The following is a 27,810-nucleotide window of genomic DNA, read 5'->3' on the forward strand; positions in this document are numbered from 1 at the left end:
CCCCAAACGCCCTCCCTTCATTGCAGCATCCCGGGGGTCACCTTCCCCCCCTCACCCCGCTCCGGGGGCGGTGCAGCGGTGGCCGGGTGGGGCGGGGGGCACCCACCCACGCACTCCCCCCCCCCCGCCGTGCCCGGTGCTGTCAGCCCGCCCCGCGCACGCAGCGAGTGCCCGAGCCGCGCGCGCCGCCGCCGCCCCCGCCCCCGCCTCCTCCTCCTCCTCCTCCTCCTCCTCCCCCTCCCCGCCGCTACCGGGGCCCGGCGCGCCGCGCGCCCGCTGCCGGCCCCGCGCGCCGCCGCGCTCCCCCGGGCGCGCCCGGGCACCGGCTGCCGCCGCCGCCGCCGCCGCCGCCGCTCGGGGATGGCCAGCCCGCTGCACGCCGCGCCGCGCCGGGGCTCCACGCGCTGCTGACGGGGCGCAGGTAAGGGCGGGGACCCCCCTTTCCCGGTGCACCGACCCCCCCCCCCCCCCCCGGTGCACCGACCCTCACGCCCCCCCCCTCCATTCCCGGCGCACCGAGCCCCGAGGTGCGGTGCGCTCCCCCCCCCCCCCCCCGCCCCGTTCGGCGGCGCAGCGGGGGCGGCAGCTCGCCGAGGATGCGGGATGCGGCGGCCGGTGCTACCGGTTGGCAGAGCCCCCGGTTCCGCCGAGCCCCCCCAACTTTGCCGCGGGAGTTGCAGCCGCGGTACCCGGGGGTGCCCCCCACCCACTCGTGACCGGTGCTCGGTACGGGCAGCGGCAGCCCCGACCCTGCCGGGAAGTTGCGTGGGGCTGCGGCGGGGCGGGCTCGGCACCGGGGCTGGCTGCGAGCGGCGGCGGGGGCTACCGATCCCCCCCCCCCACTCATGGTACCGGTCCCCCCTTCTGCAAGCAGCTCCCGAGCTCCGGCAGCCCCGACGGTGAAGGGTCTGCACGTGTGTCGGTGAGCACATGCGTGTCGCTGGGTGCACACGCGTGACACGGCGGTGCTGCGGCGTGTCATACAGCGCAGGCCACGGGTGCCTGGCTGCCTGCTGCCATCCCTGCCCGGCACGCGTGGGCACGCGTGCGCCGCCAGCCCGGCCCGCGTGGGTGCTCGGCGGGTTGGACGCCCCACACCGTCGCCCGTGGCCAGGGCCCCGGGCAGCGTGGCGCATGGGCAGGCGTGTTGGCAGAGCCCCGGGCAGCAGACGGGGGTTTTGTGGCTCTCCCCTGCGCGGGGCTTTGTTCGGTGCCGGCGTGGAGGGCTGCGGGGAGCCCCGGTGGCACGGCCGTGGGGACCCGTGGGCGTGCGGCGAGGGCACACGTGGGTGCCCAGCATGTGCCGGTGCGGGCACGTGCAGCGCGCAGGTGGCAGCCGGATCTGGGGGGGAGCAGGGAGCTGCTTCCCTTCCCAGGGGACCTGCGAGCCCCCAGGGTTCGTGGCAGGAGCCGCACCGTGTGCGTGCACACGCGTGTGCCCGTGCAGGTTACTTGTTGAAGCGCGGGGAGTTTTCCTGCGGCCCCCGGCCGGTGCGTGCGCGCCGCGGCTGCACGGTCGGTGCCGGGGGCTGGCGGCAGCGCGGCGTGCGAGCAACCCCTTCGCTTTTCTAGGTCACGTCACCGCTGCCCGTGCTGGATGGCGCCTGGCAGCCGGGGCCGCCGGTGACGTGGGGAGGTGGCCCTGGGGTGACGGGGCTGGGTTGTGGCACAGCTTTGGTTGGTGTTGGCCAGAGCCGGCGGCGTGGGATTGGCGCTGAGCCGTGCCGCTGGGAGAGCTGGCGCTCGGGCGGTTGTTTGGGACTGACCTCTTTCCCCCTTGAAGGCGGGACGGCGCAGCTGTCGTCACCGTCGCATGGCCGCCCTTGTCGGGGAGGCTCGGTGCCCCGGTTCCCGGTGGGGTTCACCGCCGGTGGCACGGACGGTGGTGGATGCTGGAGTTGGCTGTGAGGCAGTGCCGGTCCCTCCGTGCCGGAGCCTGGCAGCGGCTCCTCGTGGAGGCCTGCTCGTCGAGCCTGGTCCCCAGACCCTGCTTTGATCCGAGGAGGCTACAAGAAGCTGGGATCCTACAAATTTGATCCGAGCTGGAGGGACGTGGATACGGAGCCGGCACCACGCGACTGGCAGCTGCATGGCAGAGGTTCTCCAGCGCCGGCTGGGGAGATGCTGCCTGCTCTTCCCAACTGCTTCTGGCTCTTCTCAACGCCTCTACGGACCTCTGGCAGTGCGGCTCTTCTGCCCGGCATGATGCCTCCGCCGTGCCGGTGCGGGCTCTTCCTGGAGCGCTGCGGTGGGCTCTGGCGTCCCCGGTGGGCTGCGGAGAGCCCTGCCCTGGCACCGACCTCCGGCACAGAGGAGCCGGAAGAGATGGGTTTTCCTTCGCCTGTTCCCATGGCTGCCGAGTCCCGGTGCTCCAGGCCGGCCGGCGGCTGCAGGATGCGCTTGCCCACGGTGCTCGGACGGACGGATGCGCAGACCACGGGACGAGCCGCTCGCCCTGGTCTGGCCTCTGCCGTCCCCCCCCGAGCCTGCGACGCCTCGACGCTTCTCCACGGGAATTTGGACCGAGGCCCCTGCAAACTCATTTCCTACCAGGGTGCCATCCTCCGATGGGAACGGGGCTGGCTCTGGGCCACCTGGCTCGGTTGCCAAACGTCACAGGCTCCGTAGCCTCCTTGGTGCTGGTGGGGGCCAACTTCTCCCCCCCACCCCCCCATCCTGTCTGTTCGTTCTTGATGTCCTCTGAGGGCAGGATGCAGCTGGGCCCCTTCTCCTCCCTGGGGCAGCTCGGAGGAGACTGGTGGATCTGGGTCTGGCTGAGACGATGGGGTTACCGAAAAAAAAAAAATCCCCCTCCAGCGTGACCACGCACCCAGGCTGCCGGCCCTGGGGCTCGGATCCTGGGGCTCTCACCCCCCATCCCTTTGTGCTACGGTGCCAGGGCAGGGTGGGGCTGATGGAGAAGAGGGAGCCGCATCCCAGCCGGATGGAAACGGCGCGGAAGAGGCCGCGGGAGAGCGGCGGGAGCAGGCGCGGCTGCTGCAGCCCCTGCGGGTGCCCTGCTGCGGGGCGGGGGGCGGGGGGGCTCTCCTCCCCCGGGACCCCTGTAACCGCCGAGGGGGAGGCAGCACATGCTGTTCCCTGGCAGCGCGTAATCCCTAATCCCGGAGGAGATTTCGCTGCGCTGTCTCTCGGCCTTGCTTTTGGAGCAGAGTTTTACCAACAGCAGTTAAGTAAAATAAATAAAAAGGCCGGTGCGTGCCAGGGCTGGCGAGGCTGAGGCAGGGGCTGGCAAAGCGGCACCATTAATTATGGCTCGGCGCCGCTGCCAGCCTGCCGGCTTCGGGAGAGGCGGTGGCAGCGTGCCGGGGAAGCCGGAGAGAGAGAGGGGGGGAGCACGCGGGGAAGCGGGGGGACGTGGCAGCGCCGAGGCGGAGAAACGCGGTCCTGGGTGCCAGGGCGGGGGATCGTGCCGCGGCGGGCGGAAGCGGCACCGGTACCCCTCTCTGTGCCGAGTGCTGGCGTGTGCACGGCAGCCCACGCGTGCACACGCGTGTGCATGCGGGCGCCTTGCAGGAAGCCGTGTTTTCAGGGGAGGGCTGTGATCTCAGTGGAGGAGTTGCTCCGGCGCTTTCTCCCGGCGATGCTCGCAGCGTTAATTGGTTGGCAGGGAGGCTGCAGCAGCGCTGCCGAGGGCTGGGCGCACGCTCGGTGCAGGGGCGCGGGCGGCGAGGGCTGAGCGCGGAGGTGGCGAAGGCGGCTTTGAAGTTCCCGGATGCCTTTGAACCGCTAGTGAAGATCCTGGAAATTGGAGGGTCGTGGACTTTCCCGGCAGGAAGAGCTCGTGACGGCGCTTCGTTTGTCTGCGGCGCCGCTGGGCGGGCAGGGATGCGCTCCCGTGGGATGGAGCCCGTTCGGTGGCCGCGTGGCCGTGCCGTTCGGCAGGGAGCGAGGCCGTCCCGCCGCGGTTTAACGCCCAGGACTGCCCGGCCCTTCCTTTCCCTCATACCCTTGTCCCGAGCCATCCTCGCATTAGGAATTCTCGTGGATCGTAGATTTTCCACAGCCTATTAAAAGAACACTGGCGGGTTAAAAACCGTGTCCCTTAAAACCCAAATCCCCTTTACTTTGCTATTAATCGTTTCTCAGATTATTAATGCCGGTGGGTTTTAGTGCTGCCCGTTCATCACTTTTGGGGCTGGTTGGTTGTTCCCGGCTTTGCCCGGCCGGAGGTGGGTGGTGGCGGCGGAGCAGAAGCGCGATGGTCGGGAGCTGGCCCCCGCCGTGCCGGGAGGATGGAGCTGGACCAGATCCCCGCTGAAATCCTGGTTTGGATGAAGCATCTTGAGGGAAACAACCTGTTTGTGCGGCGCGAGCAGGGCCGGCGTGGAGCCTCCTGCTTCCGTACCGCAGCTGGCGATGGAGAGGCGAGCCCTGGTCCGATCCTGCCGGTTACCGGAGCCAGGAGGGATGCGATGGCGGCGACAGAGAGGGGCCGTGCTCCGACTGCTGAGGATGGGGAGCCCGGGGTGCCGCTTCCGCACGGTCGCTTCCCGGCTCCGCGACGGCTCTTTAAAGGCTTTAATTAAAAACCCTCCCATTCCTCGCGCCCGGGCGGGAACAAAGGATCATGGAAGGGGCTGGAGCGGGTGCCTGCGGCGAGCGAGCGTGCCAGCCGCGCTCGGGGCGCCGTCCCCATCCCTGAGGAGCAGCGCCCGCTCCCGCCGCAGCCCAGCGAGGCAGTTGGGTGCAGTGGGTCCCGGGCGGGGGCCGGTGGCAGCCGGTGTCCCCCCCACCGGCAGGCTTTGCGGGCAGTGCCGGGATGTGGGCGCCGGTGCCGGGTGGTTTCTGCTGTTTCGGAGGGGTGACGGGCAGCGGGGCTGTGCCCTGGCACCCAGCGAGGTTGGGCTGGCTCGTGCCGGAGCACGCGGACGGCAACGCCGCAGGGTGCGAGATCCTCGCCACGGTGCCAGGTAGGGGATGCCGGTGACCCCTCCTCGGCAGCTCCAGCTGGGTGGGTCGCTGCCCCGGGTGTTAAATATCTTCTCCGGGCCCCGCTTGCCGCTCAGTGAAATATTTTCACTGCAGCAGCAACAGCGAGCGCTGCGGGGAGCCGAGCCGGCGCTGAACGCGCTGTATCGGATTTGATCTGCTCTTAACCAGCCCCAGCCTTCCGCGGCGGCTACGGCGCGGTGCCGCGCTCCCGGGCAGCCGCGGCCTCGGCAGGTTTTTGGGGTGCGGGGAGGCTCCCCGCCGTCCGGAGCTCCGGGGTCTTGCACGGCCCCGCGTTTAAACCGTGGGATGGTGCGGCCGCCCACCGCGCCCGTCCCCGCTGAGCTCTCCGGCAGCCGGTTTGCCGTGCGGGCTGGCTGGGCGCTGGCGGGAGGGCCGTGCGGATGGCGGTGCCGGAGCATCGCATCCCTCCTGGCTGCTCCCGGGCGAGGGAAGCAAGCACCATCTTGTGTCCCTGCCAGGCTGCGGGAGCCCCGGAGCTCGCTGCAGAGCGGCAACGTGTCCCTGCCTGACCTCCTCCTCCTCCTCCTCCTCCTCCTCCTCCTCCTCCCGTCCCCGGCTCTCCCGGAGTGCTGAAGGGCTGTGACCCTCTGCGGGACTCCAGGTCCTCGCTGGGCGCTTGAGGAGCAGCGGTGGGGGACGCCCGCGGGGCCCCCTGCTCCAGCCCCTGTTGTGTCCCTGCTCCACGGGTGGGGGGGCGTCTCCTGCTGAATTCCCCGTGTTCCCCGGGGGTGGAAGCGGCTGCGGGAAAGTGGGGTTTTTCTATTGCCCCACATCTCCCTGCTTCTGCTGGGGGGTCCTGGCTCCGTCCCAGCCCCTTTCTCCCCACGCTCAGTGTCGGCGGGAGCCAGCGCCAGCCTGTTGCATGAGAGCCGGGTTATTTTTAGCTCCGTAATGTGCCCGTCGTGGCTTCAGCGCAGGCTCGGCCGAGGCTCAGGCTCCCTCCTCGATGAGCGCGGGGATGCCCCAGTGCCGGGACCTCAGCCAGAGGTGATTTAGGAGCAGGAGATGTTGTTTGGGAATGAGAAGAGCCTCCGTGTATTGGGCCGAGCCCTCAGCATCCCACACGCGTGGCTGGGACGGAGGGCAGTGGGGACCTCGGTGATTTTGGGAATCAGCTTTTGGAATGACATCCGTGCCCTGCGGTCACCTCCCGAATGTCTGTCGCCGCCGGTGCCCCCAGCGCGGGCTGGCCTGGTGGCGCGGTGCCGACACGCGCGCGGTGGCCTCAACCTCTGTAGAGCCACACTCCGGTCCCGCTTAATAAGGCCACCGCGTGCATTATTTTATTAATGAGTTATTAAAAAGCTATCCACGGCGATGCTGCTGCGTACCCAGCGTGGTGGCCAAGAAATATGTACTTTTAATGATCGCTCGCCCTGTGCCGGGCTCTCACGGCGGGTGGGGGGGACACCGCGCTGTTGGGGTGCCCCTGCACCCCCAGAACATCACCCCGGGCTCCTCCGCTGAGCAGCCGGCCGGTCCTCGCGGTGCTCCGGGGCACCAGCGATAGCCACGAGGTTTTTTACGGGGGCAGGAGCTGTTTGGTGGCTGCTCGCCCAGGCTGTGCTTGGCCGGCTCCGGAGGGTGAGAGGAGGGCACGGGGGGGTTGCTGCGGTGGGGGTCCGCCGGCTGTGGGGTGGGAGCCGGCTCTGTGCTCTGGTGGTTTTGGGGAAAAGTCCCGGGTCCGTCCCGCACACTCCTCAGCCTTGGCACAGCCTGGGGAACGGGGCAGGGGGCTCCGGTGGCCGTTGGGGACATTGACCGGCTGGGATGCTGCTCCCGCGCCGGCCGGAGCTTGGTGCTGACCCCCGTAGTAGCTGCGCTCTCCCTCGGCGCGGTGCCCCCGGTAAGCACCTGTCTGTCTGTCTGTCCATCCCTCTGTCTCTCCCGCAGGGCAAATGCCATAGGATGACCGCTGCTGGTCCCCTCTTACTGGCTGTGATATCGTCTCTCCTGTGGCTCACCCGGGGCTTCGACCCGGCTCCCAGCGCCTGCTCCGCTCTGGCCTCTGGCGTCCTCTACGGCTCCTTCTCCCTCAAGGACCTCTTCCCCACCATCTCCTCCGGCTGCTCCTGGACCCTGGAGAACCCCGACCCCACCAAGTACTCGCTCTACCTCCGCTTCAACCGGGAGGAGCAGGTCTGCACCCACTTCTCGCCCATGGTGCTGCCCCTCGACCACTACCTGGCCAACTACACCTGCGACCCCCGCGGCGAGGCCACCAGCCCCCCGCCTGCTCGCCAGCGGCCAGAGGACGAGGAGGAGGAGGAGGAGGAGGAGGAAGCCGAGCTGGAGCTCTGCGAGGGCACCGGGCCCTTCACCTTCCTCCATTTCGACAAAAACTTCGTGCAGCTCTGTCTGGCGGCCGAGCCCGAGGCGGCCCCTCGCCTCCTGGCCCCCCAAGCCCTGGAGTTCCGTTTCGTGGAGGTGCTGCTCATCAACAACAACAACTCCAGCCAGTTCACCTGCAGCGTGCTCTGCCGCTGGCTGGAGGAGTGCCTGCAGGCGCCCGGCGTCCGCCGCTGCGGCTTCACCCACGCCGGCTGCAGCTGCCAGGCGGAGAGCCCGCCGCCGCCCCGCCGCAACGGCACGCGCCACGCCGCCCGCACGCCCGCCCCGCCGCCCGCCGACTGCTGCCCCACCGACCTGCATTCTGCGAATGCCAACGATTTCGACCTGCCCGGTGTCCCGCACGGTGAGTGGGGGGGCGCGCGGGGTGGGGTGAGCCTCCTGCTCATCACGCGTGCTTCCCGGAGCGCTGCACGGTGGGTGAATCCTGCCCGTGCACGCTCCCTGGGGCAGGAGGGTGCAAATCGGGCACCGTGCACGGAGCAGGGAAGCCGTGCGAAGCGCAAACCCCCGTGCCCGCTCCCAGCTCCGGGTGCGCCTCGCCCGAGCGATGGCCAAGCTGCAGCTCGCCTTGCCCTGGCCGCGGTCCGGCCGGCCCCGTCAGCGTCGCTGCCCGTCGCGCCGGCCCCGGCCATTTACCACGGCTGCTCTGGCGCGGGGCTGCAGCTCGCCTGAGCGCGAGCCCGGAGCAGGAGCCCTGTCACTCTGCATTGCTGGAGACGTGGAAAACAATTTACAGGTAAAATGACCCTTTCCCGTGGCAAATTACCCTTGACTGCTGCAGCCCGGGCGCTTGTTATTCCGGGCAGGATGTCACGGCACGGCGCGGCCAGGCTATTAACCGGGCGGAATGAAGCCATTTGCTCATTACGGAATCGCAGGAACCTCGAGCGAAGATAAAGCAGCCGTGCTTGCCCGCGCCCTGGGCACCGGTGTCGGGATGCTCGAGGCAGGGAGCGCCTCGCCCCTTTGCCCGCCGGGCGTCTTTGCCGAGCCCGGCGTGGTGATGCAGGAATTTTGGGCCACATCGGGCCAGATGTTCCCCCTGTGCCAACTCCGGGAGGAGCAATCCCCAACTGAGCTGTGTGAGGTCTTTGACCAGCTGACAAGGTGGCGGCGATAGGCTGAGGGTGTGTTATAATTTCGTTGGGCTTCAGCATTTATTTCAGGAGCTAAATGTCATTACGGGCAGATCCCCCCTTAAATCCCCAGTCCGTTACAGCTGCAGGGTTATAAATCGCCTCATCCCGAGGGGAGCTGCTTGAGCTGCTTTTATTTGGGTTTTTTCTTGCTTTTTTTAAACACAACTGCGCGGACGACGGAGAGCTCAGTGCCGGGTTCGGGTGCCATCAGGTTCCCTGCCCGGGGATGCTGCGGGGCTGGCACCCGCTGTGTCCTGGGGCCGTTGGCACCGAGCGGGGCTGGAGAACGCCCCGTCCTCCCACTCCCTGGGGGGATTCTGCACCTCCCCACGGCCGGTTTGGGGAGCAGGGCTCGAGGAGAGGATGCTGGGCTGGGTGCTGGAGGGGGGGTCCCCACAGAGCCGACACGCTCGGGCACTGTGTCGCTCTGCGAACCAGCACGCCGGCTGGCTGCAAGGGCAAGAGCGCGAACTCCCCGCTCCTTCCCCAAATTACGTTTGACAGTCAATTAAAACCTGGAGGCGCCCGGTGGTACAATGTTATTGCGGCGTCGGAGCCGCAAGGGTAATGCACTGCCTTGGCCGCCCCGCGCGTCGCTGCCAGCCCCCCGCACCGCGTTCGCCTGCGTCGCCGTGCCAGACCGCGGGGCTGCGGGGCTGGAGCACAGAGCGTCCTTCATGGCAGCGATGGGGGGGTCCCGGGCTCCCACCTGGCCTCCCCCCGGCACCCCACGGGGTGGAGAATGGCCGCCTTTCAGGGTGGCGGTGGCAGGCAGGGCCGGGGGGCTGAATGGCGCCTGTGAGCTTGGCCTTGGCGGGCGCCCAGCGCTGATCTCACTGGCTCTCCTCCGCCGAACGCCGCAGCCGCGCAGTGACGCGGGAGCTGGCGCCCACCCAGCCGCTCCCCGGGGCCTCCCCGCTCCCAGCCGTGGCGGCACCCCGGGGGTCCCCGTCTCCCCTCCGTGGCACGGCCATCCCACAGGGCCGGCGGGGATGTGGTTGGGAGCGAGGAGATGTGGCCCTGCTGCGATGCGGCGCTGGGTCCACGCGGGTGGGAAGCATGGGTGGGTGTGGGAATGGGGTTGAAACTCGACGTTGGGCGCAACGGGAGGGTCTCTGGGGGGCTACGGCCCAGCTGAGCCTGCAGCACCGAGTCCGAGCAGTTCCAGCTTGGGGACTCGCTCCAGGCTGCGTTTCCTCTTGCCCCAAACCCCTCACCCTTCAGAAACCAGCCACGGAGAGGTGACGCCGGGACGGGGCGGCGGCTGCTGGCTTGTGGGGACACAACTGTTCTCGGGGGACATCCTGGTCTCCAGGGACGACCCCCCCCCCCACCCTTGCAGCCCAGCGGCCATGCCGTGGCGCGGAGCGCAGGGGACCCCCGGGGCAGGAGCGGGTGCCAGGAGGGAGGGTGCCCTGCGGCGACGGTCAGGATTTAGTGCGCTCCGAAGGAAATTGAATTTGGTGTCTCTGTCAAACAGCGCCGGGGAGAGCGCCCTCGTACATCCTTGGGATTTATGGGTTTCCCTCGGCGCTCGCCGTGGCGTGCGTAATTCCACCGTGCCGCTTGCAGGGACGGGTGGTCCTGCTGGGAACCTGGCCCCATGGCTGGACAGACCCCCCCCGAGGGCAGCCCCTCTGCCTCCCCGGGCCCCGCTGCATCCCCAGTGCCGCGGTGTGGGATGAGCGGGGAGAGGAGCACAGGGCACCTGGCTGCACGGGCGGTGACGGCGAGGAGCCGGCGGCAGGGACGGGCCCGGTGATGCTGGGTTGCAGGCGAAAGTCAGTAAATTTGGGGCTGGTTTACGGCGCTAATAAGCGCCAGCGCAGGCGGTGCTCCTGCCTGGGGCTCATGTGTCACCTGTATGTGTCACAACGGGGGCTGTGGCGTGCCCAAAGCGTGGCGGGGGCTGCCCTGCCACTGCCAGGTGTCCCCGTGTCACCTCCCCTGGGGACACGCTTGCGCTAAGCCGGCAATGCTGGCATCCGCTGGCGGCAGCAGCCCCGGCGCAGCCGTGCCGTGCCCGGTGCGAGCGCGCGGGAACTCGCCAGCGCCCTGCGCCCGGGTGTGGGGACGAAGGACCCCGCTGTGGGACAGTGGGGTGTCGGGGAGGCCGGGGACGGCGTTCCCCCCGCGCCCGCAGCCGCGCCTCCTGCCAAACCCGCCACATGCCAGTTAATTTCACGCCAAGCGCTCTTGATGGATCTCTTGTTATATTTGGTGAGCCGAGCCATAAATTTGTGCCACCTCACTGCAGCAAGCTGCTGAGCGGGGACGCGGGGACCCGGCTGCACTGGGGCCGTGCTCCCGCTGCAGCCCCTGTGAGAGGGGGTGATGTGTTTTGGGGGAGCCGTGACATGTTTCTGGGGGGGCTGTGAGTGTGCTCAGCCGTGCTAAGCCATCTCCAGCGCTCAGGGATGCCGTGCGGTGCTCAGTGCGGGGCTGGGCATCCCTGTGTCCCCCCCTGCGATGTCCCTTGACCCACGGTGGCATGTCCCCATCCCTGGCCCCGTCCCCTGATTGCTCTCATCAGAGCCTTTCTCTCTTGCAGGCAATGCGATCGAGGAGAACCAGAAGGTGAAAACCCAGTGGCCGCGATCAGCAGACGAGCCGGGCGTCTACATGGCCCAGACAGGTACCGGTGCCGCCCCAGCGCGGGGACGGGCACGGGACACCGGCAGCGCTGGGCTTGGGTGCCCGGCCTCTGTCAGGGGCGATGGAGACAGAGCGATTCCCTTTGCTTCCTGCCCACGGACCGACTTAATTTGTCCCTTTGTGTATTTTTCCTTTACACCTTCCTCCGATGGCTGTAAAGGGGGGAAAAAAAAGAAATCCATTAATTGTTTGGTTCAAATGTATTTATTTGGCAAATCCATCTGGGTAATTCGAGCGCGCTGCTCCCCCCCCCAGCCCCCCTGATTTATGGTCGGAGGGCTCGGAGGCGAACGGGAGATGGATGAGCCCCGGCGCTGGGCAAGGAGCTCAGCTCCGTGTGCCTGGAATGCTGATCTCCCCCCGGCCGTGCTCGGGGGCTCCCAGGGCTGGGAGCTGCTGGGCAGAGCCTGGGGTGACCCCAACGGTGTCCCCGTCCGGCCCGGGGCTCCCCGTGGGACGCGGGGCGTTGTCACCTCCGTGGGAGCCCTGCTCCGGAGCCCGCGTCCTGCCTGTCTGCGGGACAAACCGTCCCCCTCGGAGCCCTCCTCCGCGTATTCCGATTTGATTTAAATGGATGGCCGTTTCTCCCGCCCTGTCCGACAGCTTCAGGGGCACCGTCAAGCTCAGTAAGAGCCGGGAGGTTGTGAATGTCGGCGCTGTGCTGGGTGGGAGAGGGAGCTGTGCCGAGCTGCCCACCGTGGGTGCTGGCCCCCGCGCCGGGTGCGATCCTGTGTCCCCGCCGCCCCTTCGCCACATGCAGCTTCGCCCCACTGGCATCCCCGGTGTCACCGCGTCACCCACGGCGCCTCGTCCTCGCCCCTGCGCTCACGGGACCTTCCCATGGGTCAGTCACCCCGCTCTCAGGCTCTGTGTTTCTGGCAGGGGATCCGGCGGCGGAGGAGTGGTCCCAGTGGAGCGTCTGCTCCCTGACGTGCGGGCAGGGCTCCCAGGTACGGACGCGCTCCTGCGTCTCCTCGCCCTACGGGACGCTGTGCAGCGGGCTGCTCCGGGAGACGCGGACCTGCAATAACACGGCCACCTGCCCAGGTACGGGGGGACACGGGGACACGGCGGGGTGGGGTGGGCTTCGCCGCCGGCTGGGCTCTGGGTCGCTGCCCGAGGGGCTGAGGGGTGGGCGGCTGGCGTGCGTGTTGCTGGGAGGTCCCTGGGGGCGTGGGGTGCTCTGGCGTGGACGCAGGCGTCGCCCATCTCGCGCCGGGCTGCTCCGAGCCCCTGTTGGCATCCCCCCGTCATCTCCCCGGCTGTTCGTTCCAGCTCCCGGGAAGCTGGGGGAGGCGTCTGGAATGGGTGGCCCAGTGCCCCACCCCACCGCAGGTGTCTCTGAGGTTTTGTACTGGGGGAGACGCGGGGGCTGGAGCCTGTGCCGGGGGACGCGGGGCCAGGCAAGTGCGGTGGGGGCATCCCCACTCGTGTGGGGCAGGAGAGGGGCCGGGCTGCCCGGTTCTTCAAGGCGATTCAAGGAGCAGGCGGGCAGGCACTGGGGGTCTTACTGGGCTGCGTACCGGCCCGTTGGTCCGTGCTGGCGTCCGAGCGTCCTGCGCGGGACACTGGGGATTGGAGGGGCCTCAGGGTGCGAGGCTGCGCTGGCTGAGCCTGGGATGTTTACACCCCCAAATCGCGCGGGTGCCCGCTCCCCTCCGTGGCAGCACAGCCCTGTCCCGGCGCTCCGGGGCACATCGCGGCTGGCAGCGGAGCATCCTTCGGGACGCTCGCGCGCCGTGCGGGTCCCCGCTCCCTTCCCGGGTGAGCTGGACACCCGTGGGTGCGACACGTCCGAGGGGTGGCCGTGCCCGTTGTCTTGACATGGGTTGGGGCGAGCCAGGCTGCGCGTGGGTGCGAGGGGATGTGCGCCGCTGGTGCCGGGACCCCGACGTCCTGAGGGGCTGGAGCAGGGCAGGGAGCGGCAGCGGCACCGCTGCCTCCTCAGGACCTCCTCAGGGTTCGGGCGCAGGCGTGATGGTGGGGCAGGCGGTGCCGATGGGGCACGGAGGGGAGCCAGGGACCATTCCTGGCTCTGCGATGGTGTCCCAGGGCGCGAGGGGTCTGCGCTGGCCAGGACCCCTCGGTGCCAGGAGGAGGAGGAGGAGGAGGCTGAAGGCTCCGCGGGGCTGGGAGCTTGCGGCGACGGCGCTGTGCTGTGTTGCAGTTCACGGCGCGTGGGAGGAGTGGTCCCCGTGGAGCCTGTGCTCGGTGACCTGCGGGCGAGGGGCCAGGACCAGGACGCGGCGGTGCGTGGCCCCGCGGCGCGGAGGGAAAGCCTGCGAGGGCCCCGAGCTGCAGGCCAAGCCCTGCAATATCGCGAGCTGCCCGGGTCAGTACCTCCCTCTCCCCCTGCTCCTTCTTCCCCACTGGAATGCCAGGAGACGGCACCGGCCGAGAGCCAGGGCCATCCGTGCCCCCGGCACGGGGCTTCGGCGCTGCGAGGGACGGGTGGCACCGCCATGGGCACCCGGGACGGCCCGTGGGCTGTGGGGTGCCGTGGCGTGGGTGCACCCTCCTGTCCCCGCTGGAAATTCAGACGGAGAGCCGGCTCCGTTGGCCTCGCCAGGGGACTCGAGCCCCCGCCGCGGGCAGCGGGGAGCAGCCTGGGGACCACGGAAGAGCCGGCTCCTTCCCTTGCCATCTGCGGGGACTGACTGTCCCCCACGGCAGGCACAGCCACCGGGGTGGCAGGGGACATCGCGGGGCAGCGGCGAGGTGGCGAGGGAGGTTGGCTGTGGGGTCTGTCCGAGTGTGAGTGGCAGCGCCGTCTCCGTCCCTTCCGCCTGCGTGCCAGGAGTGGTGGCCGCGGGGTTTCTGCGGTGGTGGGCAGGGATGCTGCGTCGGGGCCAGCGTCCCCACATGGCGAGGCCGGCAGCGGGCTGGGAACAGGGAGCGTGGGAGCTGAGGGGTGCACAGGGTGCCATCCCCAGCGCGTGGCTTTTCCCGTGGCTGCCCCACGGAGGTGCCGCCGGAGCGAGGAAAGGTTGCGGCAGCTCCTTCCCCGCCTGTCCCGGTCCGTGCAGCGGGGGCTTACGGGTTTTGCTGGGAGCAATGCTGGGGGCTGCTGGGTTTGGTGTGGGAGCGTTTTGTGTGGGGGCCAGTCCTGGCGACAGCCCCCCCAGCCAGGGCAGGACACGATGCCGGCCGTTGAGCCGTCCGTATGTTGGACCCGTTGTGCGCAGAGCCCGGCGCGGGTCGTGGGTCATCGGGGGCCGTGCGGCCGAGGGGCCGCCGGCCGGTGGGGGCTGACGCCGCTCTCGCTTGTCCCCGCAGTGGAAGGGCAGTGGCTGGAGTGGGGCGCCTGGAGCCGCTGCTCCGTCACCTGCGCCAACGGCACGCAGCAGCGGACGCGCAAGTGCAGCGTCTCGGCCCACGGCTGGGCCGAGTGCCGGGGGGCCCACGCCGACGCCCGGGAGTGCTCCAACCCCACCTGTCCCAGTAAGGCCCCGCGCGCTGGGGGGGAGCGGGACGGGTGCGCAGCGCGGCAGCACGCGGCCCAGCCGCTGCAGCGTCACCGCCGGCGACGCGAGGATGCCGGCAGCCCCCTCTGCTGCGAACGTGGGCGCAGGGGGAGCAGGAGGTGAAGGGCGACGGCAGGGATCAGCAGCCACCCCTCTCATCCCGGTTGCCAGGCACGTCCCAGGTGGAGGAGCCGGGGATTCGTCCCCTGCCCTCACCCCTGTGCGGCACTGGGGGACCCGTCGGTGGCCGGGGGCTGTGGGTCCCGGCGTGTTTTGGGCGTGCAAGCACACGCCAGCTCTCGTGGGGCTGGGGTCGGCTATGGGGACAGGGGGACACCGGGTAGTGGGGAGTCAGGCTGAAGGATGGACCCCATCCTCATCCTGTCCTTCCTCCTCATCCTCGTCTTCTCCTTCGACTGCCTGGCGTTGGTTGCAGGCGTGGGGGGCGGTGGGTGCTGCGCCACACGCCGAGGGTGCCCTTGGGCTGCCAGCGGGGAAGCGGCCGGCGGGGGCTGCATGACGATGCTGCTCTCGTCTGAAAGAGATTTAAATCCTTGATCCGCGGATCTCGCACCCTGTGGCGCCTTCGCTTCACGGCGCGGGGGGCAACTGCCGCTCGGTCCCGCCACCCCGTCCCCATTGCCCCGGGTGCCGCTTGCCATGCCGAGCTGGGCGTCCCACGGTGTCCCCATCCCTGCAGCCGACAGCAAGTGGGGTCCCTGGAACCACTGGAGCCTCTGCTCCAAGACCTGCGACACCGGCTGGCAGCGCCGTTTCCGCATGTGTGAGGGCACGGGCGTGCAGGGCTACCCCTGCGAGGGCACCGGCGAGGAGGTGAAGACCTGCAACGAGAAGAAGTGCCCAGGTACGGGGCATCCCCCCACCCACCCCAGGGCCCATCACCCTGCGCCCGGGCTGCGCCTGACCCCCCGTCTCGCCCCCCCAGCCTACCATGAGATGTGCAAGGACGAGTACGTCATGCTGATGACCTGGAAGAAGACGGCTGCCGGGGAGATCATCTACAACAAATGTCCCCCCAACGCCACGGGTGAGGGGCGCGGGGCGAGCACCCCCAGCCCCCCGGAGGAGGGCGGGGGGCGGCATCGGGGTGCCAGGTGGTGCCGCCGGGCTTCGGCGTGCCGGCGAGGCGGTTCCCGTGCCGGCGTCGAACCCGATTCTCCCACGCAGGGTCCGCCAGCCGCCGGTGCCTGCTGAGCCCCCACGGCGTCGCTTACTGGGGCGTGCCCAGCTTCGCCCGCTGCGTCTCCCACGAGTACCGATACTTGCATCTCTCAGTAGGTGCACACTCTGGCGCCGGCCCCCGCACCCTCCCCTCCTCGTCCCCGGGGGTCTGCCCCGTCCCCAGCCCCTGCCGTCGGGGGAACCCCCCAGCCGCCGTGCTTTGCTGGCTGGCAACCGCTTTGCTGGGGAAACTGGGGCAGGGCTGGGAAGAGAGCTGGGGGGCAGCTGTGCCCCTGTGTCCTTGGGAAACGGCTTTCGGGGTGGGAAGGAACCCCCAGCCCCCCACGTCCTGCTGCTGCCCTAATTAGCGCAATTAGCTCTGCAGCATCCCCTCTCCCCGGGCTCTGGGCACGGTGAGGGACCCTGGGGACACGGAGCACTGGTGGGGGGGTGCTGGCACCCGAGTGACACCGGTGTGTCCCCCACCTCGTACCAGCTGCGGGAGCACCTGGCCAAGGGGCAGCGGGTGCTGGCGGGCGAGGGGATGTCGCAGGTGGTGCGGAGCTTGCTGGAGCTCATGGCGCGCAAGACCTACTACAGCGGGGACCTGCTCTTCTCCGTCGAGATCCTGCGCAACGTCACTGACACCTTCAAGAGGGCCACCTACACCCCGTCCTCCGAGGACGTGCAGGTAGCGGGCAGGGGATGGCCCCGGGGAGGAGGCGGTAGCGGTCGGTCCCCGGACCCCAGCCCCGCTGAGCCCCGTCCCCGCAGCGCTTCTTCCAGGTGGTGAGCTACATGGTGGACGCGGAGAACCGGGACAAGTGGGAGGATGCCCAGCAGGTGAGTGCCACCGGCCACGGGTGGGTTGACTGGGCAGCCGGGATGTCCCCGTCACGGGGACGCGTCCCAGCGGCTGCCGAGCTGCTCCCTCGCCCGCAGGTCTCTCCTGGCTCCGTGCACCTGATGAAGGTGGTGGAAGACTTCATCCATCTGGTGGGGGACGCGCTGAAGGCTTTCCAGAGCTCCCTCATCGTCACCGACAACCTGGGTGAGCGACGCGGCGGGCGCGGGGCGGTGGCAGGCGCCGGGAGCCGGCCGGTGATGCCCCGCTCTGCCCTGGCAGTGATCAGCATCCAGAGGGAGCCCGTCTCCGCCGTCTCCAGCGACATCAACTTCCCCATGAAGGGGCGGCGGGGCATGAAGGACTGGGCCCGCAGCTCCGAGGACAAGCTCTTCATCCCCAGGGAGGTGCTCAGCCTCGCCTCGGCCGGTGAGGCGGCGCTGGGGCGGCGGGGAGCGAGCGCGTGCCGCGTGTGTGTGCACGCGTGTGAGGGCGTGTGCGCCCGGGGGTGTGCACGTGTGAGCACTGGGCGTATGTGTGCGCGTGTGTTAGCGTGCACATCTAGGAGTACACGTGTGTGTGTGCACATGTGTGAGTGCACGTCTCTGTGTGCATGCGTGAGCGTGCACAGCTGGGAGTGTGCGTGTGTGTGCATGTCCACGAGTGTGCACATATGTGAGTGCGCATCTGGTGCTGTGCACATATTTACACACGGAGCATGCACGTGTGCAGTGCGCATTCACACACATGTATGAGCGCACCTATCCCAGAGTGTGCATGCGTGTGCGTGTGAACATGTGTGAGCTTGCATGTCTGGGGCTGTGTGTGTGTGAGCGTGCACACGTGTGAGCGTGCAGGCAGCCTCCTGCCAGCCCGCGCGTGTCCGTGTGGTGTGTCGTGCCTGTGTCAGGGAGGGGGTGCGTGTTCCCTCACACATGTTGGGGACAGGAATGTTGGCTCTTGCGTGTGCGCTGGCTGAGCCCACGCGTGTGCCGGGCGCTGGATCACGGCGCCGCTCTCCCTTCCCCTCTCTCTGCAGAAACCGAGGAGTCGTCCCACTTCGTCATCGGGGCCGTGCTGTACCGCACGCTGGGGCTCATCCTGCCCCCACCCAGGTGAGTGGGGCTGCCCGCCGTCCCCCCGCCTGCGTCTCCCGTCCCCGTGACAGCCCCTGCCCCTCCCCGCAGGACCCCCCTGGCCGTCACCTCCAAGGTGCTGATGGTGACGGTGCGCCCGCCGACCAAGCCCGCGGAGCCCCTGGTCCTGGTGGAGCTGTCCCACATCATCAACGTGAGTGTCCCCGTCCCGGCACCGTGCCATCCCCCGTGGGTCCCACCGGCCCCTTTGCCCCCGGATGGGGAGCCGGCCAGGTCCCCACGGGCCAAATACCCCCCTGGGGGTGGGAGCGGGGCAGGGGGTGAGGCGCTAACCCGTCCCTCTGTCCGCAGGGCACGTCCCACCCGCAGTGCGTCACCTGGGACTACGCGAGGACGTGAGTGAGGGACGCGGGGACAGGGACACCGCGGCCGCGCCCTCGCTGGCGGGCGATGCTGGGCGCTGGGGCTGGGGTCCCAAACGCCCCGTTGGCGTCCGGGGAGCCGGCGGGAGGGATGGGGAGTGGGGCTGGTCCCTTCCCGTGACGAATTGTGCCGCCGCGGGATGGGTCTGCCCCCGCGCGATGCCGGGGGACGGATGCCGCCGCGCTGCCAGATGCAATTTGTTAGTGCAGAGTCCGGCGCGGTGGCAGGAGCCAGGGAAAGTAGGGCACGGCGGGGGGAGCGGTGCCAGCCCCCCCCCCCGCCCAGCTCCCCGTGGGTGCTCCCCACCTCGGGGTCACGGGTTCCGCCACAGCAGCCGCGTTGACGTGGAAGCGTGCGGTTGCGATAAGCGTGGCGGGTCTCAGCCCGGCCTGGGGGAGCCGCGTCCCCAGCTGTCCCACAGACCCAGTTCCCCGTTTCCCCGCCTTGCTGGAAGCTGCAGCCGCTCTCCCTGTGCACGGCCAGCGTCACTGTGCGGGACCCCCTCCCGGCTCCCTCTCGCGGGGTCCCTGTGGCAGGAGGGGTGCATCGCCCGCTCCCGGCCAGCTCTGGGTTTTGGGGCAGACGTCTGTGCTGTGTAAGCCATGGCGTGTGCTGGGGGGGGATGTGGGTGCCGGGGACCCCTGGGACTGCTCCTGCCTGCCTTGGTGCTGCCCTGGCCCTCCTCCTCCTCCTCCTCCTCCTACTCCTCAGCCTGGCCCACTCCCTCCTGTAGTTTGCGCTCCCCCCCAAACCTGGGTGAGATGATTCAAAAAACCAAACCTTGGTCTCGCACCGCTCCCCGGGGGGATCAGCACAGGGCAGGAGGGGACAGGGCTGCCTTCACCTCCAACGACGGGCTCGGGGCATCAACCTGTCCCCTGGCAGCACCCCCCCAAATCTGCTCCCCCCAGCCCAGGCAGGGCCAGCAAAGGGTTAATCCAGGAGAGGCGAGAGGGGCTGCCTGTGTGTCTGATCATTTCAAATTGCTCTCCCTCGCTCTCATCCCATTAATCAGGGATGCTGGCTTGGGAAACTGGGACACGGAGAGCTGCCAAACCCTGGAGACCCTCCCGGCGCACACCAAATGCCAGTGCCGTCAGCTCGCCACCTTCGCCGTCCTCGCCCAGCTGCCCAGAGACCTGGTAGGGGACAGGGGCGAGCCCGCTGGGGACGTGGGACGCGGGTGGGGGGCGATCCCCGGGCTGCGGGGCCTGGCTGAGGCGGGGGTCTCTGGGGAGGATGAGGATGGGCAGGGGCTGCGTTGCCTGCGGGCAGCTCGACAGAGTGGGGTGGGCACTAGGGGGATGGGGGGGGTCTCCCAAGTCTCCCACCACCCAAGAGAGGGGTCCCTGCACCTAAGGGTGGGCTCGTGGGGACAGGGTGCTGCTGTGGTCCACAGGGCTCGGTATGGGGCATTGCTGTGTGCAAGGAGGGGAGGGGGCAGCCCCCCACCCCATTGCTATTCCGCCCGCGTCCCCCGTCGGCATGGAGATGGGCACGGGTCCCCGGGAAGGCGCCTTGGCTGCACCACCACCGCCGCCGACCCCCTCCGGCACCCGGGGGTCCCCAACCAGGGGGGTAGAGGGGCCCGGCAGGGGCAGGGGGCTGGCAGAGAGCAGCTATGTGGGGGCTGGGCTCAGCCGCTCCCCCCGCCCCGTTCCCCGCCAGGCCATGGACCCCTCGGGCACCCCGTCCGTGCCGCTGATGATCGGCTGTGCCGTCTCCTGCATGGCCCTGCTGACCCTCCTGGTGATCTACGCTGCTTTCTGGAGGTGACCTGGGGACAGTCGGGGACCTGGGGGGCACCTGGGGCGCGAGACCTTATGGGGAGGGGGTGGCGAAGGGGGGCACGGCGCGAGCAAAGGCTCGGCATCCACGTGATTAAACGCAACGTGGCAGGAGGAGAATCACGCTGCTGGCAGGTGGGTGGGAGAGGTGCCCGGCACTGTCCCTGGCCCGGGACGGCACCCGGCAGCACATGGGGGACGTGGGACAGGGGACAGGCTGGCACCCAGCCCCACGCCGCTCCTTGCCCACAGGTTCATCAAGTCGGAGCGCTCCATCATCCTGCTCAACTTCTGCATCTCCATCCTGGCCTCCAACATCCTCATCCTCGTGGGCCAGTCCCAGATGCTCAGCAAGGTGGGTCCCCAGCGCGGGGTCCCCAGGCGGGTGCGGGGTGCTGCGGGGCAGGGTCCCGGCCAGTCACTTCGTCCCTGCTGGCTCCGAGCAGCAGATTGGATTTGGATTAACTTGATCCCGGGATTAAATCCTTTGCGCTGGTGGCTTTGACACAAACCTCGCCAGGGTGTGGGAGTTTAACCGCCGCGGTGCCGGGCACGTGGCCGCGGCGGTGCCACGGTGCTTCCCCGTCATGCGCCCACGTCCCTGTAGGGTGTGTGCACCATGACGGCTGCCTTCCTCCACTTCTTCTTCCTCTCGTCCTTCTGCTGGGTGCTGACGGAGGCCTGGCAGTCCTACCTGGCGGTGATCGGCCGGATCCGGACACGCCTGGTCAGGAAGCGCTTCCTCTGCTTGGGATGGGGTAAGAGCGCGGCAGGGCTGGTCCCGGGATGGGGTGGAAGGGAGGCACTGCGCACCCCTCCCTGGTGCCCCCCAGGGTTATCAGAAGGGGAAACTGAGGAGGAAAGCAGGCCCGGGTGTCTTGCTCCCTTCGAAGTGGCTCCCTCTGACCAGCCGCGCCCTGGGGAGCTGCCACAACGGCCCCATCTGTGTCCCCATCCACGGGGGCTGGCACAGGGGTGATGCTGAGGGGGGACGGCGATGCCACCCCCCTGCAGCTCCAGCCTCGCCTCCCCTCCCCAGGGTTGCCAGCCCTCGTGGTTGCAGTCTCCGTTGGCTTCACGCGGACCAAAGGCTACGGGACGGCGAGCTAGTACGTGGGGACAGCGGGGGACGCGGGGCTGGGCGCAGGGACTGCTCCGGGCTGGGAGCAGGGGACGGGGACGGATGTCCCCCCTCCATCAGCCCCTGACACGCCGCGGTCCCCCGCAGCTGCTGGCTCTCACTGGAGGGCGGTTTGCTCTATGCCTTCGTGGGACCCGCTGCTGTCATCGTGCTGGTGAGCTGACCCCCGCGCCTCGGACCCCCGAAACCCACCCCACTGCCTGGCAGCTCCTGCCAGCCCCGGCTGGCGGAGGGCTCCGTGCCAGCCCTCACCCCGGCTCTGCTCTCGCCCAAGGTGAACATGCTGGTCGGCATCATCGTGTTCAACAAGCTCATGTCCCGCGACGGCATTTCAGATAAGTCCAAAAAGCAGCGAGCTGGGTAAGTGCCCTGCGCCCCGCGGGGCTGTCCCTGGGGCCGGCGTGGAGCACCCTGCCCTGCCGCGCTGCAGGGCGTGGCGCGGGCTCTCCTTCCGGGAGTGGGCTGAGAACGGGGCAGACTTCAGCTCACCAGTGGGCGGCGGAGGGGGCCAAGCCCAGGGCAGCTGCAGCCCCTTGTTTGGAGCTGCTGGAGGGGCAGTAGCTGGGGCGGGGGGCAGTCACCCCCACACCTCCCCCCAGGGAAGGGGGAGCCGCGCTCTGCGGACCCCCGCTCCCAGGGGTGGGGGCTGAGCCCTGCCCACCCCGTCCCGCTGCCGCTTGGCCACCCCTGCTCGTCATTAACAACCGCAGCCGCCCTCGACTAACCCGGCGCTCTCTCTTTCTCTCTCTCTCTCTTTCCCTTCTCCCATTTGCTTTTTGCCTGTGTCTGTCCATCCCTCCATCCATCCGTCCGTCCGACCCCCTCCCCGTTCCCGCCGTCCTGCTCTCCCGTCGGCCTCCCTCCCCTCGCCCGCATCCCCGCGTGGCCCGGTCCTGGCCGCGGGGCGCCGGGGTGGGGGCGGTGGGCTCCTAGCGCCAAGCCCCCGCCCTGCGGCAGCCTGCTGCTGAAATGCACCAAGTGCGGCGTGGTGTCCAGCGCGGCCATGACCTCCGCCACCGCCAGCAGCGCCATGTTAGTGCCCGCCACGCGCCCGCTTCGCCCCCCTCCCCGCCCCGAGCACAGCCTTGGACCCCGGGGAGCTGGGTGGGGGGGGGTTGGGTGGGGTATCGCCCCGGGGGGAACACGGGCTGTGGGTTGGGGGTCCCGCGGGCAGGGCGAAGGCTGTGTGCTCGGGGCGGTGCTGGGCGCGGGGTGCGCGTGCCCCACCGCGGCCATCACGTCTGCATGGCATGGCTTCCCGCAGGTCACCTCATCTCCGGGGTCGGGGTGCGGGGGGGCTCCACCTCCTTTTCCTGGGGGACCGGGGAGGGCACGGGGGTGCTGCGCCGTGGGGCACGGTCCTGACCTCGGGGGCGCCCCCGGGACCCTCTGCCCAGCACGGGTGCTGGCGGGGACGTGTCCGGAGGGCTGGGCTGTGACCGGTGTCCCTGTGGTCCCTGCTCCCAGCGGTTTAGTTGCAATCGAAGCAGCCTCTGAAAAAGGCTAAAAAAAAAAAAAATAAAATGCCCCTTTGTGCTCTTTTGGTGGCCGTGGGAGGGTGATGGTGGCCCCGCGTCCCCCCCCCAGCGCCCTCGCTGCCTGTGCAGGGACGGGGACGCGCGCGGCTTGCGCCCTGCCTGGGCCGGCTCGCTGGTGCCGATGGCTCAGCCGGGGCTGTGCCGGGGGGAGAAGGAGCCCGTGGGCCCCCAGCCCCAAGGCAGGCAGTGCCCCCAGCACCCAGCCAGCGCCGGCTCGGGGTCACTGAGGAAGAGGGGACAGCGGGGCACGCGGCGTCCGCAGGGGGCTCGGGTCTCCGTGCCGTGCACGCGCGGTCAGCCCCCGCCACGCTGGCGGGGGCTGGGGGGCGATGCTCGGGGGGCTGCTGTGGGGCAGGTGCGGGGTGGTGGGCTCACCCCGGCCCCTCTCTCCCTGCCCCAGGGCATCGCTGTGGAGCTCCTGCGTGGTCCTGCCTCTGCTGGCGCTGACCTGGATGTCGGCCGTGCTCGCCATGACCGACCGGCGCTCCATCCTCTTCCAGGTCCTCTTCGCCGTCTTCAACTCCGTCCAGGGCTTCGTCATCATCACCGTGCACGGGTTCCTGCGCCGAGAGGTGGGGCGGCCCTGGAAGGGGTGGGGGGGTACCGGGGATGGGACCCCGGCCACGGAGCCGTGACCGGCTCTGTCCTCGCAGGTCCAGGACGTGGTGAAGTGTCAGATGGGGGGGTGCAGGAGCGAGGAGAACGAAAACTCGCCCGACTCCTGCAAGAACGGGCAGGTGCAGATCCTGGTGAGTGCGGCAGCGCTGGCGTGGGCCGGGCGAGGCTGCTCGCCCTCAGTGGGACGGGGTCCCGCTTGCAAACCCCGCCGCTCCCCGTGCTCCCCAAGGTGCATTCATTTCCCCATCTCTCTCCTCTTTCTCTCTCCTCTCTCTCTCTCTCTCTCTTTCCCCTCTCTCTGTATTTTTATAGACAGATTTTGAAAAGGACGTTGACCTGGCGTGTCAGACAGGTGAGGTCTCCCCTGCCCCCTGCTCTGGGGACGTCACCGTCCCGTGCCTGGGGAGGGATGGGGCAGCGTGTGCTGGGGTGGGCGCCGTGCCACCACGTAGGGGGTCAGCCCGGCCTCCCTGCCCTCCCGCGGGACCCCTGGGACTGGCTCTGACCCCGCTCCCTCCCCACAGTGCTGTTCAAGGAGGTGAACACTTGCAACCCTGCCACCATCACGGGCACGTTGTCCCGCATCTCCCTGGACGGGGACGAAGACCCCAAACTCAACACCACCTCAGAGGGTGGCCTGGGCTTCTCCAGCCTGCCGGGGAACATCCCCCCCGCCAGCATCCTGGTCCAGGTCCCCAAGATGACGCCCAACGTGGTGGCGGGCTTGAGCGAGCTGGGCGACCCGCCGGCGCAGCCGCTCAGCCTGGAGACGCCGGGTCCCGTCTACCTGTGCACGGAGAGCAGCCTGCGGCCCCTGGAGTACGGCTGGCTGCGGGCCCCCGAGCCCCCGCGAGAGAGCGACTACATGGTGCTGCCTCGCCGGACCGGCAGCCTCAAGCCTTTCCCACGGGATGAGGGCACCCTCGGTCCCGGCGCCGAGGAGGGCGTCCCCGGCGGGACGGGGCGCCCAGCGGCTGAGGGGGACGCCTACCCCGGCTTCGTGGCAGTAGACCACGTCAACGTGAACTTGAACTTGAGCCAGCCCTACGGGACGGTGAAGGCCCCCTACGGCCTCCAGTTCAAGCAGCATCCCACTGTGCGGCAAATCCTGGCCTCGGAGCTGTCGGAGCGCAGCCGCACCATGCCCCGCACCGTCCCTGGCTCTGCCATGAAAGTGGGGTCCCTGGAGGTGAGCGGGGGGGCTGGCGTGCGAGCGTGCCCGTGGGGAGGGGGATGTGTGGGAGGGGGCTGAGTGAGCGTGCGAGAGCGCGCGTGCGCGTGGCAGGGTTGCATAAGTTGCCCCCGTGCCCGCTGCTCGGTGTCCCACCCTTCGCTTGGGGGTGGCTTCACCCCGGGAGCGGGGCAGAGGAGCCGCACGTCCCCCGGCTTGGCCAGGAGCCCCGTGTCCCCAGCCAGGCTCTGTCCCCTGCAAGTGGCAGGGTTGGGGGCTGGCGTCAGCCTCCCCCTGCGTCCCGGACCTGCAAAGACCTTTCCCTTTCCTTCTCCATCTCTTCTCCGTCTCCTCCCGCTGCGCGTCCCCTGCCAGAGGAAGAGGTTGCGATACTCCGATCTGGACTTCGAGGTAAGCGCCGCCAACGGCGTCACCGGTGCCGTACGGGGACTGAACCGCCGTGTCCCTGCTTCCCACTGGCTCGCTGTCGGCAACGCGACAGCCGAGCTCGGGCGAGTTTCATACCGGGCGATAACGAGTGTTGGCTCTTGATTCAAACACCAGTGCCTGCCGCTCGCCTGCACCCTCTGCCCCGTGTCTAGGGGTACCCCGGGAAGGCAGGGGGGTGAGCGGGCAGGAGGGGGGTGGGGATGGGACTGGAGGGGGGTGTGTGCCACGGGGCGCGGGGCCGTGCTGGATGCTGATGGCCGCGGGCTCTGCTCTCGCCCCGCAGAAAGTGATGCACACGCGGAAGCGCCACTCCGAGCTCTACCACGAGCTCAACCAGAAGTTTCACACGTTGGACCGGTACCGGGCCCCGGCTACCGGCTCCTCCAAGGTGGGGTCCTGGGGCTCCCGTCCTGCCCCCGCCTGCTCCCAGCACCCCTCCACCTCGCCCTGCATGGGCTGGAGCATCCCAGGGTGCTGGGGCATCCCGCGAAGGATGCCAGGGCTGAGCACTGTGCCTTTTTCCACAGCGAGAAAAGCGGTGGAGCGTCTCGTCGGGCGGCGGGGAGAAGAGCACGGCCAACGTAAGTGCCTGAGCATCCCTGGGAATGATCCACCCCATCCCGCATGGGGCTGGAGGGCTCCGGGCCCCTGTAGAGCTGGGAAGAGGTGGGTGGCTGTGCCCCCGGGGCCGGGTGCTGGTGGGACAAGGCCGTGCATCCCCACGCACCCCAGCCGCTTGCCGCAGCTCCCTGTCGCCTCGCAGGATGCGGCCGGCCCTGAGGAGCAGCAGCCGCAGGCGCCGGCCGCGCCGCCGAAGCCCTGGAGCACGTTCAAGGCGATGACGCTGGGTGCCCTGCCCAGCGCCCACCGGGACCGGCTGGAGCTGCGCTGCGCCGACTGGGAGGGCCCCTGCGCCGGCCTGGATGCGGCCGATGGTGACTTCCAGACGGAGGTGTGAGCCCCGCGCCCGCCGCTGCCGCCACCGTCCCGGAGCCGGGCAAGCCAAGACGCTGGGTTTGCTCCGTCCTCCTCGGCGGCCGGGGGGGGGGGGTCCCAGCCTGGCCAGAGCCGTCCCCGCCGGAGGGACCGCGCTCCCCCCCCGGCCGCAGCCGCCTCCCGCCCGTCCTTGCGCGGTTTCTCCTCCCTGCCACCCTCCGGACGCGGGTGCGAAGGGGGACACGTGCCACCCCCTTCCCCTCACGCTCACCCACCGATCACGCCTGCACCCCCCCGCGGCGGGACCGGCCGTCGAGGCCGTCGGATCTTCGTTCTTTTCTACCGGGATGTTTGTTCACGCAGTGCACCGTGTGCACGCGAGCGGCCGGGCTGCCCTCGCCCCCCTTCCCGGGGCCCCGTGGCCGCCCCCTCCCAGCCCTCCCCACCGTCCCCACCCCACGGGGCAGGTGCTGTCGTTGTTGGAAATAAAAGTTCACTCTCTGTGGTGCCGTGGGGCCGCGGGGGTGCTTCGTGTCGGGGGTCCGGCTGGGGAGAGGGGTGGCTGTCACCCGGGGGGGGGACCCCCGCTCTGTCTGCCCCTCCCTGCCGGGGCCGCGCCCCTGCCCTGAGCCCGCGGGATCCTGCGGACCGGGGCTGAGCCCGCACCCCCGCGCTGCTGCGCAAATGACCGTCGTTTCGCCAAGAGCAGTCAATTACGTGGTAATTAATCTGTGAGCAAATTAGTAACTTCGGAGGCAATTACCACACAGTCTGCAGAGGCACCTAACGCGGGGTGCCTCGCGCTGCCGGAGCATCCCTGGCATCGGCACCGCCGGAGCTAGGTGTGCTGCCCGCAGCCCCGGTGCAGGACGGAGGGGCGCTCAGCACCTCAGGGACTAGCAGGATCTGTGCTCGGCGTTCGTGTCTAATTGCATAACACGGTTCACCCCAGTTCGGGTTTGGGGTGCGGGAAGATGTGGGCTGGGGGCTGCAGCACAGTGATGGGAGTGGGCCAAATTCTGCTCCCCTCCCTCATTAGACCCCCTCAAACCACGCGGAAAGGGGAGACGGGGGTCCCGGGCCTGGCACAGCCGCCTCCTGCCCCCAAGTTTGCCGGTGCTGGGCTGGTGCCAGCTCCAGTTGTGCAACAGATGCTGGAGCCGTGGCACTGGGAGGGGGCCAGTCCCGAGCGCGGGGGCTTTGGCTGCCCGTACTGAGGGGGAACGGGGTGGGTGGTGCGGTGAGGGGCTGCGGTGGGGTTCGGCTGCAGCTCCCCGGCCCCACGGAGGCTGTGGGGTGGGAGGCTGGGCAGTGCTCCGGGGGTGACACTGCGGGGCGGGGGCTCCAGCCCCTCCTGGGGGATGCTCGCCCGCTGCCTTGGCCTGGCTCTTGCTAATTTGCCTAACCTCATCTTCTTGCCCCAGCTGCTGGGAGCTGCCACGCACTGGGATCCCCCCGCCCCGCGCTTTGGGGGTCCCGGGGCTGGTTCCAGCTCCCCTCCTCTCCCTTCCCAGCCAAACACGGCGGCGAGAGGCAGCGTCAGGGTTTCCTGGGGCATCTGTTGGCAATTAGCAGCTCTGATTACTCATGGAGACGCCATATGTGGTGAGGGAATGGGGCCCAGGCAAGAGGCGCAGGCTCGCGGCATGCCCCAGCAAGGGGGGACGGGGGTCGGCCCCCCAATCCTGCAGGTCCAGGCAGCGATTGGGGGGATACGGGGTGGGTGCGAGCAGGCTGGAGAACCCCGGAGCCATTTTTCATCTGCGGCTTCCATCCGAGCCAAGCTGCCCCCGCCCCGTGCCAAAACCGTTCGGTTTTCGGGGGGCGGAAATGGTGGAAAGAGCGCTCTGAGGCTGCGCGGCCCGCGGCGGTGTGGGGGGACGGCGAGCTCTGCCCCTTGGCTCCCCAGCCGCTTCTCCTTCGCTTTTCGGCAAAGTATTTCCTCCCAAAGAGGCAAAACTGCTGTTTTCACGTCACAGGAACAAATGGGCCCTGTCAGGCTGGAAAGAATCCCTGCGGGCTCGTTCCTTCCCAGCCAG

At 69.3% G+C, this 27,810-nt stretch overlaps 1 protein-coding gene across 6 annotated transcripts; it reads left to right on the forward strand.

The window, feature by feature from the left end:
* Positions 1-337: 337 nt before the first annotated feature.
* On the forward strand, positions 338-26,280 carry ADGRB2 (adhesion G protein-coupled receptor B2). Of its 6 annotated transcripts, none has more exons than XM_086764965.1 (32): positions 338-421; positions 6,868-7,669; positions 11,017-11,100; positions 12,003-12,167; positions 13,288-13,452; positions 14,397-14,561; positions 15,285-15,449; positions 15,531-15,632; positions 15,773-15,879; positions 16,263-16,457; positions 16,541-16,609; positions 16,709-16,817; positions 16,893-17,039; positions 17,650-17,725; positions 17,798-17,900; positions 18,059-18,102; positions 19,146-19,272; positions 19,799-19,902; positions 20,170-20,272; positions 20,525-20,675; positions 20,957-21,026; positions 21,146-21,212; positions 21,333-21,418; positions 21,992-22,090; positions 22,997-23,168; positions 23,250-23,345; positions 23,527-23,566; positions 23,739-24,403; positions 24,761-24,796; positions 25,119-25,223; positions 25,363-25,416; positions 25,599-26,280. In XM_086764965.1, exons 2-32 carry the CDS (start codon positions 6,883-6,885, stop codon positions 25,791-25,793), a joined length of 4,653 nt encoding a protein of 1,550 aa, XP_086621091.1. In that variant the 5' UTR covers positions 338-421; positions 6,868-6,882; the 3' UTR covers positions 25,794-26,280. The 6 variants fall into 6 exon arrangements, with proteins under 6 accessions (XP_086621091.1, XP_086621094.1, XP_086621095.1 ...); XM_086764966.1 differs by lacking the exon at positions 338-421 and adding an exon at positions 711-726; XM_086764967.1 differs by lacking the exon at positions 338-421 and adding an exon at positions 4,916-4,931.
* The last annotated feature ends 1,530 nt before the right edge of the window (positions 26,281-27,810 follow it).

The sequence above is a fragment of the Chlamydotis macqueenii genome, chromosome 22 (genome assembly GCF_036417535.1).
Source record: "Chlamydotis macqueenii isolate bChlMac1 chromosome 22, bChlMac1.mat, whole genome shotgun sequence".
NCBI lineage: Eukaryota > Metazoa > Chordata > Aves > Otidiformes > Otididae > Chlamydotis > Chlamydotis macqueenii.